The sequence below is a fragment of the Notolepis coatsorum genome (assembly GCF_963971535.1).
Source record: "Notolepis coatsorum genome assembly, chromosome: 5".
In the NCBI taxonomy this organism is placed as follows: domain Eukaryota; kingdom Metazoa; phylum Chordata; class Actinopteri; order Aulopiformes; family Paralepididae; genus Notolepis; species Notolepis coatsorum.
Genome location: NC_140169.1, coordinates 29,572,858 through 29,586,540, shown reverse-complemented (window position 1 = coordinate 29,586,540; position 13,683 = coordinate 29,572,858). Strand labels below are relative to the sequence as shown.

Here is a 13,683-nt window from a genome sequence, read left to right as displayed (position 1 = left end):
AATACGGCGATATTGTCTTCGTCACTGGAGTGTCTGGAAGATGATGATCATTCTAAACCTCCACCGGTTTCTTCGTATTAGGGGCTCGCGTCGCTAATATACTCCCCAAACTGCAGTCCTCCTTTGCTGCGGCTGGATGGGTTTGACCCTCCTGCTATGCAGCTGGACTGTGGAAGTCTGTTGTGAGGGACTGGTTGGTTTTCAAGCCTGGGTGAGTAATGTTTGCTTGCGAGCACCACTTGTCTGTTAGTGCTATGGGGGCTAGCTGACAATTTTTACGAAAGCCGGCCCCAGATTAGGGTCCTCTGTTCAGCCTCTTGGGATCTTGGTCTGAAGCCCATTATAGTCAACTAGTGGGCCGCGACCAGGAACTGGTGATCCCAGGATTCTCTGGACGAGCAGATGCTTCTCTGTCCCGTGCAGGCCCCATCTTTCATATACAAATGAGAGTATACCCTAACGAGGAAATGTGGGCATGGATGTTCGTTATCGGAAGATCCATGTTCAAGTCGGCTGCAGCCCAGATGGGACTTGTGCTGGCTCCGCCGGATGTCTGGTAAAATCACCGTTGTAAACTGTGTTGACATCTCTTTTTCTCTTCTCTCTTAAAGGATGAGGAGGGTTTCAGATGGCGGCCTGTCTGAAGTGTGGCTTGTTATGTCGTTTTGTACAGTTCAGGTGATAGCTGCTTAGCTTGCGTGCTAGTTGTGGCCTACCTGTTAGCCAGTCAGCTGTTAGCTGCGGCGCTAGCCCGTTGTGTCACTAGGCTAGGAAACATTAGCTTGGTGCTATCAGTCGAGAGCGGCTGTTAGCTTGATGCTACACTGTTGAACATTGCTATGACTATAACATGCCTTGAAACACTCTGACTACGACGTCATCTTTGACAGAGGATGTTAGTCGAACCTACACCGGGAGCCCTGCCAGCGAGGACTGCGTCAACATGGAGAACCGTAGCGGCTGGGTGGCGCAGCGACGCTGCCCTCGTCGTCAACACAGGAATACTGTGTTCAACGTCGGTGCCCCGTTAGCCAGATTGCAGTTCGCGTGGCCTGCGCTCAGGGTAGGAAAGGTCCCGACCGGACCTTAAACACTTCTTCTTCCTTCCCTTCTAAATGTTTTGTAATAACGATGTTTTCCAAAACGGGTGTTGCTGCAATACATTTAGGATATGACGCGTGTTGTGTGTGAATTGTCTTGTCACTGGTATAGCTTCTCTCTCCATACAAATCGGGTTGTTGTTTTACATGTGTAAAAATGATCTGGTTAGTTGTGTTGAGAACATCATGTGTGTTCAGGTACCGTGAACTCACAACTAAGGGGGTTAATTAACCTATAAAGCTATGCTTAGTGACATATGAGTGAAGAATGAATTCTTTTCTCAGCCTGTAATGACAATGAACAGTGTGTTCACATATTAACAGGGTTACCTGTTCAACTTGGCCGTATCAAGGGTAAGGTAGGAGGGGTGATCCCCCCGGTTTCCCTGGGGCTTCCCCACCCTCCTTTCAGACATGTTGTTTACAATATATTGTGTCACTGTGTTTGTGGGGATACGATGTAACCCTCAGCTTAATTGCTGGGGTTGTGCTAACCGCTTGAGAAACTATATTTTCCTAAAGAAAAGATTGTTTGGTCGCTTATCGTGTGTGCTTAGCAAGGCCTGTGGCCGATACATAATCGACGATTCTGTATTCTCTCGTTATGAAAAACGGCGTTCCTCTGTAGCAAGAGTGTATTGCCATTTTTTGTGGTGATAAAGGGTTGTGTGTGTCTTATGATCTACAACTGGGTTAGGTTTGGCCACAGAAGCACATGTGTAAGTCTGGTACCGGGGCTCTTAAGGGGGCCCTCTCTATTCTGTGTTTTTTCCTTAGTAAAAGTCAGATAGCAGGTTAGCACATGAGCTGTGTGAAGCTGTTAGACACTTCATGTAGCTGACTGTGACTGTGTCATGCTCTTTTTTGTCATTACATCGTATCATGGGTGTGGGGTCGTAAAGGGGTGCACTGGTAATCCTTTCCTCCCCTTTTTGATGGGCAGGGGTTAAAACCTCCTGTCCTTCAAGGTTCCTGTCACGTTGCTGTTCGGCACGTTACAGGGTAAGAAGGGGGGGGGGGGAGTTTCCTGGTCCCACGCCCTGGAAGATTTCGCGTGTGCACCGCAGAAATTCCCCCGCCATAGAGTATGTCACTGTGTTGGTAAGACTTCCGTGGGTTGTTCAGGTCCATATGATGGATCTGTTTCAGGGAGTTGTCAGAGCTCCTCCTCACGAAGCTCCTACTCGGGCCTTCTGTGAGTTAGGACTCTCCTTCCCTGTGAGAGAGCCTCCTCAGAGTTCAGAGCCTCCTCCTCAGATTGTCAAGGTGAGTAGAACTTCAAAAAAGAGTCCTGCTCTATTGTGTGTGTATTCGATTCAATTCGATTATTGAGTGTGTATTGGTTCAGTGCCTCCTCCTCGGAGAGCCCTAACCCAAATTTTACATAGCTCAATGTTGCAATATATTCTTTTCAATCTATACAGCTCGCGTGAGAAGTCTCTCTGAGGATTTCCGTCTCCTCCCTATGGGAGGGTGGTGGGATGTAAAAATGTAAACAATTTTTACCCTCAGCTGCGTCACAAGGGATTCATGTCAGTCTGTGTTCTTTCTTTTTTGAATAAAAAGAGGAAGGTACATGAAGCACGACGTGTCGTTCTCTCAGGCGACTTGGAGGAACAATGTTTGGTGTCTTGCTAGACTATCCATTGATGTGTTTGGGTCTCGACGCATACATAGTGCTGGCTCGGTGTGTTTCTGTTAAAGAATCACACAGGGGCTAAGTGCGCCTTGGTTGCTTGTTAAAACAGCATTTTTTATAGGGCAACTGGGATGGAGTTTTGTCTCTTCCGAGCGCCAGTTTACTAGGTTGTCTCGATGAATTCTCGTTCATATCTGGGGGATGTTAACGGAATAGATCAAAACATAGGTAGAGGGGTCTCACGCCCTTGGGGTGGGCCACTGAGCACGGTCTAAATGGGGACCGTCTGGGTGGCGCCCTCTTTTCAGTTAACCCGTTGTCCGCCGGGGATGCAGATCTGCTGTTCTGGTACCCTGAGGGACTTGTGCTTTTTTCGGGGGGAAAAATGCCGGGTCGGTCCGGGTGTCACAGGGTTAGGCGCTATGGAGACCCTTTGTTGGGTACATATTGTACTCTGCACTATCGTAATGGCTTACGGCCATACCAACCTGTACACGCCTGATCTCCAAGTGCGGTGTGCTTAGGGCTGGTTCTCCATTCTTTTCGCTCCTCTCTCACGCGTGGCGAAGAGGGGGCTGTTGGGGTGGTCTTGGACCTCCTCTGGTAACCCTGTGCTTCCCGTGCCGCCGGGCCCGGTCCGAAGTAAAGTTTCATTGATACCGTAGGCCTGGGATAACCCTTTTTTGAACACTGAAACACTTGTACTGCGGTATAGCCAGTGTATGCCCGCAGGTGTGTTTTGTAGTTTTTTCTTGAGGGGTTATAGGAACAACCACCGTCTGTACAGAGAGGGTGGTTGATTCCCTGGTATGTTGGAGCAGAGTCAACTCCCGGGTTACCCGGTTGAGTGTGCCCCTGCACGTTCATGACGTCTGCCAATCATGTCAGCCTTCTCTGCCTCGACCCCTCTGGGTGGGTTTTTTTTAATGGAGGCTTTGTCATGCAACAACGCCAGCATACGCCCCTTCCGCCGGGGGGGGGGGCTGTTTTCAGCTGACTCCTTTGGCACCTGTCTCGTCCGCAGTGCTCCAGGCTCAGGTTACAGCCTGTTGCCTGGTTTCCCCGGTGCGTTGCAGTTTGGTGCTGGCTGGCTAACGTGAGCTAACGTTAGCTGCTAGCCACAATGCTATACTGTTGTACTGGCATATTCCATTCACGTTAGCATGTAGCTAACAACATCAGAGATCTTTTTGTGAGACTAAACTATCCGCTCTTGCTGGTCAATTGTGTTGATGTTAGTTTTGTTTCATCAACAAATGAGAGGCAGAACACACAGTGAATGTATCCGTTTTGTTTATTGCACTTTTATTGCACTTTCTTTGCTGAAAAATAAGTGCTACATTGGCTAAATAGCTCCACGGAGGCATTTAAAGATGGTGGCTTGTTGATTTTTTTGCAGGAAGTGTATTGGCACATCCAAGGTAACTATCTCCCCGCTCATGCTCAGTGCTGAATTCGAGACGCGATCCGTTGCGGTCTGACCACGCCTCGTTCTGACAAAACGAAAGTGCTCAGATCGCAAAACAAATGTCTAACTCGGCTGTCACTACGTTGCGCTCTGGAAAGCGAAACTCATCTTTAAAAAGAAACGAAAACACCCTGTGTGTAACCGACGCCTAATAACTTGTTCAGTATTTACTACAGGTGGGGTCAGGCTAATAACTTCTTCAGTATTTACTACAGGTTGGGTCAGGCTAATAACTTGTTCAGTATTTATACAGGTTGGGTCAGGCTAATAACTTGTTCGGTATTTACTACAGGTTGGGTCAGGCTAATAACTTGTTCAGTATTTACTACAGGTGGGGTCAGGCTAATAACTGCTTTGTATTCACTACAGGTGGGGTCAGGCTAATAACTGGTTTGTATTCACTACAGGTGGTGTCAGGCTAATAACTGGTTTATATTCACTACAAGTGGGGTCAGGCTAATGCCTGGTCTATATTTACTACAGGTGGGGACAGGCCAATAACTGGTTTGATATTTACTAAGTGGGGGAAGGCTACAGTATTGTAACTCTTATTAAAGGGGAATGTCACCCATTTTAAGAATTGACATAATATGTTCTTTGTGTGCCCCATGACAGTTAAGTCAGTACAATACATTGACAGGCTGATCTCAGGACAGTTTAATGTATTTAACGGTTGACAGGTTGATCCAGAGTGCCTTCATCGACATGGAGAATCTGTTCACACTGTTGACAGAAGACAAAGAGGTGAGACATAATACAGAGGGGTAGAGGGAGGGAGAGAAGGATGGAAGGAGGTTAGGTGGATGGATAGATATAACACTGTATGATAGCCATGCACAATAACACTGTATATACTGTATATGTGTATGACTATATCTGCATAATTATATTCCTGTTTACATACCTGTAGTACACATACCCACTCTGTGCACTGTACACATTGTATATACTATATCTATATCTGTATATATCCCATACCTACTCTTATTAGTTATACCACTGGCCAGTATGTTTTGACTACTATAGTGTATTTATTTACATATTAATACTATATTCCATTATGATCACTTGTTACACTCTACATTGTTATGTACTGTTACCTTGCACTCTGGTTAGATGCCAACGTCGTTTATTGGTACTGTACTTGACGATGTACTTGCGATGATGATTAATTTTAATCGAATCTAATCTAATTTGAAGTGTCCAGGTAAAAAGCCTATATACATACTGTCCTCTACTGTTGACCAAAACCCTTTCATTCCAAACTTGGCTGAAGCACGTTGGACTTAACTTTTGGGACAGAAAAACGACTAACTCAAAAGAGGGGACATGAGCAGTCAACAGTCAATGACTTGGAAGTTCAAAATGACTGTTTGTGTGTGTGTACGTGTGTGTGTGTGTGTGTGTGTGTGTGTGTGTGTGTGTGTGTGTGTGTGTGTGTGTGTGTGTGTGTGTGTGTGTGTGTGTGTGTGTGTGTGTGTGTGTGTGTGTGTGTGTGTGTGTGTGTGTGTGTGCGTGCGTGTGTGCGTGCATGTGTGTGCGTGCATGTGTGTGTGTGTGTGTGTGTGTGTGTGTGTGTGTGTGTGTGTGTGTGTGTGTGTGTGTGTGTGTGTGTGTGTGTGTGTGTGTGTGTGTGTGTGTGCGTGCGTGCTTTGTGTGTGCGGGTGAGAAAAAGATGCATGCATGAACAAGTGTGTGTTTGCATGTGTGTATGTCTAGCAGAGCGCGTGCGTGTGCTGACCCCCTGTGCATTTGTGTGTGTGTGTGTGTGTGTGTGTGTGTGTGTGTGTGTGTGTGTGTGTGTGTGTGTGTGTGTGTGCGTGCGTGCGTGCGTGCGTGCGTGCGTGCGTGCGTGCGTGCGTGCGTGCGTGCGTGCGTGCGTGCATGCGTGTGTGCGTGTGTGTGTGTGTGTGTGTGTGTATGGGAAAGCCGTCTCAAGCTCAGCCACATTCCCCTGCTAGCTTTAGCTTTAGTAAACGGTCCTGCATTCAGACGCCCTCACGGCCCTTGATATGGTAAACAGCCCAATGAATAGACACAAAGGCATTAGGCACCTTAAGAAATGTTCCTCCTTTACCCTGTTGATTTGCCTTGGGAAGCTGCAAGGCTGTGGCAGTCAGAGAGAGGGAGAGCGGGGGGCGGGGGTAGGGGGGAGCCCCTTTTGCACATGCACTGGACTCCTGACCTGAACTGCACATTAAGCGGAGGGGCTGTATCTTCAAACACAATCTCTGTTTTCAAACTTTGCAATTGTAACATTGACTGGCACCTACAGTATATGGACTGGTGGTTGTCATGAACACCATTAACAAACCATTATTATAACCAATAATCTTGATTGGTGCTTATCAGTGTACTGATTAATATTGATTGATGCTTATCAATGTACTGATTAATATTGATTGATGCTTATCAGTGTACTGATTAATATTGATTGATGCTTATCAGTGTACTGATTAATATTGATTGATGCTTATCAATGTACTGATTAATATTGATTGATGTGCCCGTACTGTAAAGTGTTGCCTTGTAAACTTGATGCTGCTATTACTATTACTGTTGCTGCTGTTGTTGTTGTTGTTGTTGTTGTTGTTGTTGTTGTTGTTGTTGTTGTTGTTGTTGTTGTTGTTGTTGTTGTTGTTGTTGTTGTTATTGTTGTTGTTGTTTTTTCTATTTGTGTTTGTTTTTGGGGTTTTATGTCATTGTATTGTATTACTTTATTAATGTTGAAAATAAAAAAGGATATTGAAATGAGAAGAATTATTCAGTGCTGAGTTTACCCTCCCAGTCCCATGTGTTGATTAATATAGACTAACCATGTTCCTTACACAACAATGTTGATTAGTATAGACCAGGGGTAGGCAACCCTAGGCACGCGTGGGTTTGCATTTGCATAGGCACAGGGGGCAGCAGTAAAAAAAGAAGAAAAAAAATTGTAATTTTTTTTTCTTTTTTTCTTTGAAATATTATAGTGAAATATTTTGCACTGTTGTCGCATTTATCTTGTTGAAATCCTCCCACAGGTTCTTTTTACTACCACATATTTAATTGAGACCCTTTATTTGTTTATTATTTCAATTTAGCTGGAAATACATTGCTACATCATTCAGTAACATTTGCAGAGCCTTATAACAAACATTATTACGGTCACCATTGTGACCAGTGGGATTAATCAACACATTTTATTATTTATTTTTCTATTTCATTGAACATTGCACATGTTAAAAGCAATTTTTTTTACTCAAAATGTGAGTATTACCAAGTCAACTTGTGTTCTTAAAACAATGACAATAAACATAGTTTTATTAGGTTGAATGAATGAATGAAAACTTTATTTAACAGATTGCAGAATGGGTACAATACAGTACGGCTCAATACATACAATTGTTAAGGGGATGCAGACCTGAGAAAGACGTTTGTCTTGTTTCCATCAGGGTCCCCCATTTTCAATTCATATAGACATTTATGACATACACAACATACATGACATTTATGGCATAGGGACATATAGGTATTTAGTACTGATACATTTGTGACATAAGCGGTATTCAAATATACAGTACTGTTACCCCTAGATCCTGACAGAGTATATACATATGATGGGGAGGGGACTGTACATTAGGAGGGGGTGGGTGGGTGGGAGGGAAATATACATACGGCGGGGAGGGAATATATACATGCGGTGGGGAGGAGACTGTCTATTAGGAGGTGGTGGGGGTTTTGGGCATTTACGGTGGCCAGTTTCGAATTGCAGCCTCCCGTAGGTGCTCTTTAAGAGCGGTTTTGAATGTGGGCAGGGATTCACATTCCTTTACAGCTTTGGGTAGGGCGTTCCACATTGTTGTGGCATAATTGCGAAACGTGTTTAGTCCCTTGTTTGAGCCGAATCTGGGTTTAACATGATTTGTTGAGCTTCCTCTGGTGTAGTGGTTGTGGTATTCACTGACCTTTGGGAAGTATTTTGACATGTACATGGGCACCCCGGTCGTATAGTGTATCATGTAGACCAGGCTCATTGCAAGTTGCTGTACTCTGTCGTCTACTCTAAGCCATCCTAGGTTGGAAAAGTGGGCAGGGGTGAGGTGGGTTCTGGGGTTCAGGTCCAGTAGTAGTCTGACCAGTTTGTTTTGTGATGTTTGTAATTTTGTTTTAAGCGCCTTTGAGGTGCTTTGGTACCATGAGGTGCACGCATAGTCATAGTACCCTTGAATGAGTGCTCCTGCCAGAGTCTTCAGGGTATTCTTGTTTACCAGAGAGGAGATCCGGTACAAGAATCTAGTTCGTTGGTTGACTTTTTTTTATTAATGAATGAAATTAAATGAAATGAAATGAAATGAAATGAAATGAAATGAAATGAAATAATGTGGTTGTGTATACTTATTAGTAATGAATAAGCAAATGTGAGTGAAATGGTTGCACTGTATGCAGCTGTTTGTCTGCATTGCATCCCCCCCCCCTAACTCAGATTTAGGGTTGATACAACCATCATAATAATATTGTTAATAATAACACTAACAATAATGATGTAATAATGTAAAAATGTTCATTAAAAAGACCTGATTATGAGAAAAAAAATTACGATGCATGGAATATTGTTGAGGCACACTAGTTACAACTATATTTCAAACAGGCACTCCATGTCAAAAAGGTTGCTGACCCCTGGTATAGACTAACCATGTTCCATACACAATGATGTTGATTAACACATTCCCTGCCATGACTTATATCCATCAATATAGCCAGTCTGCCACCACTCTAAGGGCCCTTTCTCACTCACTCATTCTGTCCGTACCGGTCGCGTACCGCCCTCATTCCGGGTCAGAGTGCGAACCCCCCCCCCCCCCCCCCTCTCCCCCCTCTAGTTTGTGTACACACTGCAGTCTTGGTTCGCTTCGGGTTCTGTTTACGGTTTGCCTTTTGAGCGTTTACGCTTGCCGTAGGCGATGATGTCACGTTCGAAAATGTAAACAGGAATGTCTTAACACGACTGCGGACTCTGGATGCTGATATAAAATGAACAAATTGCCAATAAATATGAAGTTATATTTGAACCTCTGTTGTCAAGCCTTGTCAATATAACCCACCCCATTTTATCACGAATGGATGGTGTTGTAGAGTCCGCTTTTGAGCGTTTTAACAATAGCGCTAAGCTAACGGCTAAACGCTAGTTAGCTTAGCCTTTACTAGTAACATTGCTGCATCGATTATATGCATTATATTGAATGTCATTGATCTACTGGTCGACCACGGCCGACTGGTTGGGCACCACTGGTCTAATAGAAATAAATGCATTCGAACAAGAAAGTATAGTATACAGCAATGGCTAACGGCTAACGCTAGTTAGCTAGCCTGTTCAGAAGCTAACATTATCCCATCGCTTGTGGCAATTATATTGCATGTCATTGATCTACTGGTCGACCACGGCCGACTGGTTGGGCACCACTGGTCTAATAGAAATAAATGCATTCGAACAATGTATAGACATAGCAATGGCAAACAAAATTGCCAGGCCTAACCGCCCCCACTAGTGCGCACCTGAGACCACCTATTTCACCGGCCCCGGTTCAGCGCCCCCGGGGATGAATCAGCGGGGGGCGGGGACGGGGGACAGCGTTCTCACTCAGACAGACACACCCTTTTCTGATGCGAGCCGGGTCTGATTCGACACAGAGCAGTGAGTGAGAAAGGGCCCTAAGCCTATGGAGATGTTCACCTTCTTTGCAGGGCTATAACTTTTTTAATTGTATTGCTAAATTGACATTACTATGGCCCATTCAACATCGATTATCTATCGTTCAGGATGTAGGAACGGTATACCTTTTCATTCATATATTCATACAAAAATACCTTCTAGAATATAAGTATGTTTTTATCGTTTTGTGCAGTAATTCCTAGAACGTGACCTATAGGCCTAAACGCATATAGATTATCGATTGCCGTCTATTCCCTAGACATGCTATATTAAAAAATTCAACTGTACATGATCGTATACGTTATGCGTCATCATGCGCGGATGAAAGGGGGGGGGGGGGGGGCGTTTATAATTCTGTGATCGTCAGTAAATGCTTTATGTAGTATGGGTGATATATTGATCAGATCGGTTTGCGGTGAAATGAATAGACAATTGGGCTGAAAATGACGTCAGTGTCCTCTTACCGTTCGCAGACGAGACTGGAGGAAAAAGATCCCACTTATTTGACGTCGAGCTCCTAGATCCATTTCCGGTTTGTGTGGCGCAATAAACGCCCAAATCATATCGATTATTGAGTTATGGCAGCGATCCATATGCACGCCAGTGTATGTCTGGAGTCCCGCAACAATATGTGACTGCCGGACGGATTTCCCAGATGCACCGATTGCCACTTCCGGTTGTAACTTGCCCGATCATCCACCAGGCGGCGGTATTGAAGCGTTGCAATATTGTGCAGAGTCCCACTGTATCACCATAGGCTGGGTGGCTGAATTATGAATGCCATGGCGAAAAAATTAAATATGATCTCAATATTGCTGTACAGCGTGGTTTGGCAGACAACGCATGGCGGGCAATAACGCTGTACAACGTGAATGGCGGTGGATGTGTTAATATAGACTAACCATGTTCCTTAATAATAATAATAATACATCTATTTTATATATAGCGCTTTTCCAGGTGCTCAAAGACGCTTTACATGGGCAGGAGAGACAAACTATGGCAAAACAGAAAACAGAACAAAACAGAACAAAATAATACATGACAAAATAAAATAAAACCGACAGAATTAGAGGTCAAAAGCAAGATTGAAAAGGTGAGTTTTGAGGGCTGATTTAAAAGATGTCAGGGTGTTTGCATCACGGATATGGCTATGTTGATTAGTATAGACTAACCATGTTCCTTACACAACAATGTTGATTAATATAGACTAACCATGTTCCTTACACAACAATGTTGATTAATATAGACCATGTTCCATACACAACCATGTTGATTAATATAGACTAACCATGTTCCTTACACAACAATGTTGATTAATATAGACCATGTTCCATACACAACCATGTTGATTAATATAGACTAACCATGTTCCTTACACAACAATGTTGATTAATATAGACCATGTTCCATACACAACCATGTTGATTAATATAGACTAATCATGTTCCATACACAACAATGTTGATTAATATAGACTAACCATATTCCTTACAGAACGTTGTTGCATACAGATGGCATTTTCCCACTGATTACTGTTAAATTAAAACATATGGGTTGTGGATAAAATGTATATCTGTGTGTCTCTTCAAATCAAATCAAATAGATTTGTAAAGCCCAAAATCACAAGGTAACGCCCCCATGGGCTGAACAAGTCTTCTTTAAACAAATCAAGAAGAAACATGACAATAAATCAAGAACAAAAACCACCATAAAATCCGAATAAGCAACACTCACCCAATTGCCCAATGAAGATAAGAGAAAAACGAACTAAAAACCTAGCAATATGAAAAAAGCACCACAGGTGATGTGGAGGAGAGAAACCCCAGATGGGCTGTTCAAAGGGGGATCCCCTAACTTGGATGTCGGTGATAATATAGTGTTGCTATGGATGATCAATGGGTGGAGAATAAAACAGGCGAATAGTATGTATGTATATACATGTAATAAAACACATTATGTACATGCAAGGTACATAAGAAAATGTCCATACTCTTCAATTTCATTCCTGACGATGGACAAGACACACAAGGCATTTGTCTCATCAAGATTTGAGCGGGTTTGCGAGCTGCTGCGCCCAATATTTTCCCAAAAGTGACAGTGGAGGTGCGTGCAGAGAGTCATACTTTAATCTTAAATGTGTGCTTCTCACAGTGTTTTAGCCTGTATGACACCATTATTAAGTGGCCATATTAAATAGGTAAATTTTTGCTCAATAATTCTTTTAAATTGGGGTTTAAACTGTTTAATTCACATAAATTAACAGTTTATGAGTAGCCTAATACAAAAGTTTTGGATTGGTTGTAAACTATTTATATACAGTTTAACACTGTGAAAGCCTGTTTTTTGCACTGTATGGAACACTGTTGGTCGCGTCTGTGCAGAATATAGTATTAAGAGTTTTATTTGCACCTACTGTTGGTGCATTATACGTGTATGACCGTCAGTCAATCATTGACATTGGATTAAAGAAAACTTACCGATTGGATTGCTCTCTGGATCGGATTGCCGTACAACAACAATGGCCAGCGGAGATCCTTTGTTGTGGCCATGGCCAAAGCCAGGAAAACGCCACGACGAAGAGGGAAGAGAGCCGGAGTCCGGAACAGACTGAGGTCCAAACGACACAGAACCACATTGCCCAGCATATTGTTGGCCAATGTGCAATCGATAGGGAATAAACTGGACGACATCAGAGCACGGATCCAATTCCAGAGGGACATTCGGGATTGTAACGTCCTCTGTTTCACAGAAACTTGGCTGAGTCCAGATGTCCCGAATCACGCAATAGAACCGGCAGACCACTTCTTCGTCCTCCGCAAGGACCGGACGGCAGAAGAGTCACTAAAGAAGAAAGGAGGCGGCATTGCCTTCATGATAAACAAGGAGTGGTGCGATGTAGGCAACGCAAAGGAACTGTCTAACCACTGCTCCCCAGACCTGGAGTTTATCACGATAAAATGTCGACCCTTCTTCCTCCCAAGAGAGTTAACGTCCATCATCCTCATCGGAGTGTACATTCCACCACACGCGAACACTGGGGTCGCACTTTCAAAACTTCATGACGAGGTAAACAAACTCCAGACAGATAATGTTGACGCTGCCATTTTGGTTCTGGGTGATTTCAACAGCGCGCGTCTTAAAAAGGTGTTGCCGAATTTCTATCAGCATGTGACCTGTCCCACCAGAGGCGAGAACATATTAGACCATGTATACTCGCAATTTAAGAATGGGTACAAGTCACAGGCTCTTAGTCCATTCGGTAAAAGCGATCACGCCGCCATCTTTCTTTTGCCAAAGTACAAACAAAGTCTCAAGCGAATGCCGGTGGTCTCGCGAGAGGTTAAGCGTTGGGCCGTGACGTCAGAGGAGTCACTCCAAGCTGCACTTGAATGCACAGACTGGAGTGTATTCCGTGATAACACAGCCAATATTAACGAATACACCGAAACGGTAATTGACTATGTCTGTACTCTGGTAGAAGAAACAATCCCCTCCACCAAAATTAAAATCTACCCAAATCAAAAGCCCTGGGTAGACAAATCCGTCCGTGAGGCTCTGAAAGTGCGCACATCAGCATACAACACCGGGCTGGTGACAGGCAACATGGAAGAACACAAGATGGCAAGATACAACGTCAGGAGAGCAGTAATAGAGGCAAAACGGCGTTACAGGGATAAAGTTGAACTTCAGTTTGAACAGGCTGACTCTAGAGGCATGTGGCAGGGCCTCAGAACAATGACAGACTACAAAGGCACCCCCCTCAAACTGAACAGTGACATCTCCT

The 13,683-nt window shown here is 44.0% G+C and overlaps 1 protein-coding gene across 1 annotated transcript in view; it reads left to right on the top strand.

The window, feature by feature from the left end:
• Positions 1–13,683, top strand: part of abcb6b (ATP binding cassette subfamily B member 6 (LAN blood group) b) — a gene marked incomplete at both ends in the record, with an annotated part of 199,859 nt that overhangs the window by 35,735 nt on the left and 150,441 nt on the right. The window contains one exon of the mRNA XM_084314055.1: positions 4,888–4,951. Coding sequence (XP_084170181.1) covers positions 4,888–4,951 — 64 coding nt within the window. The remainder of the gene's footprint in view (positions 1–4,887; positions 4,952–13,683) is intronic.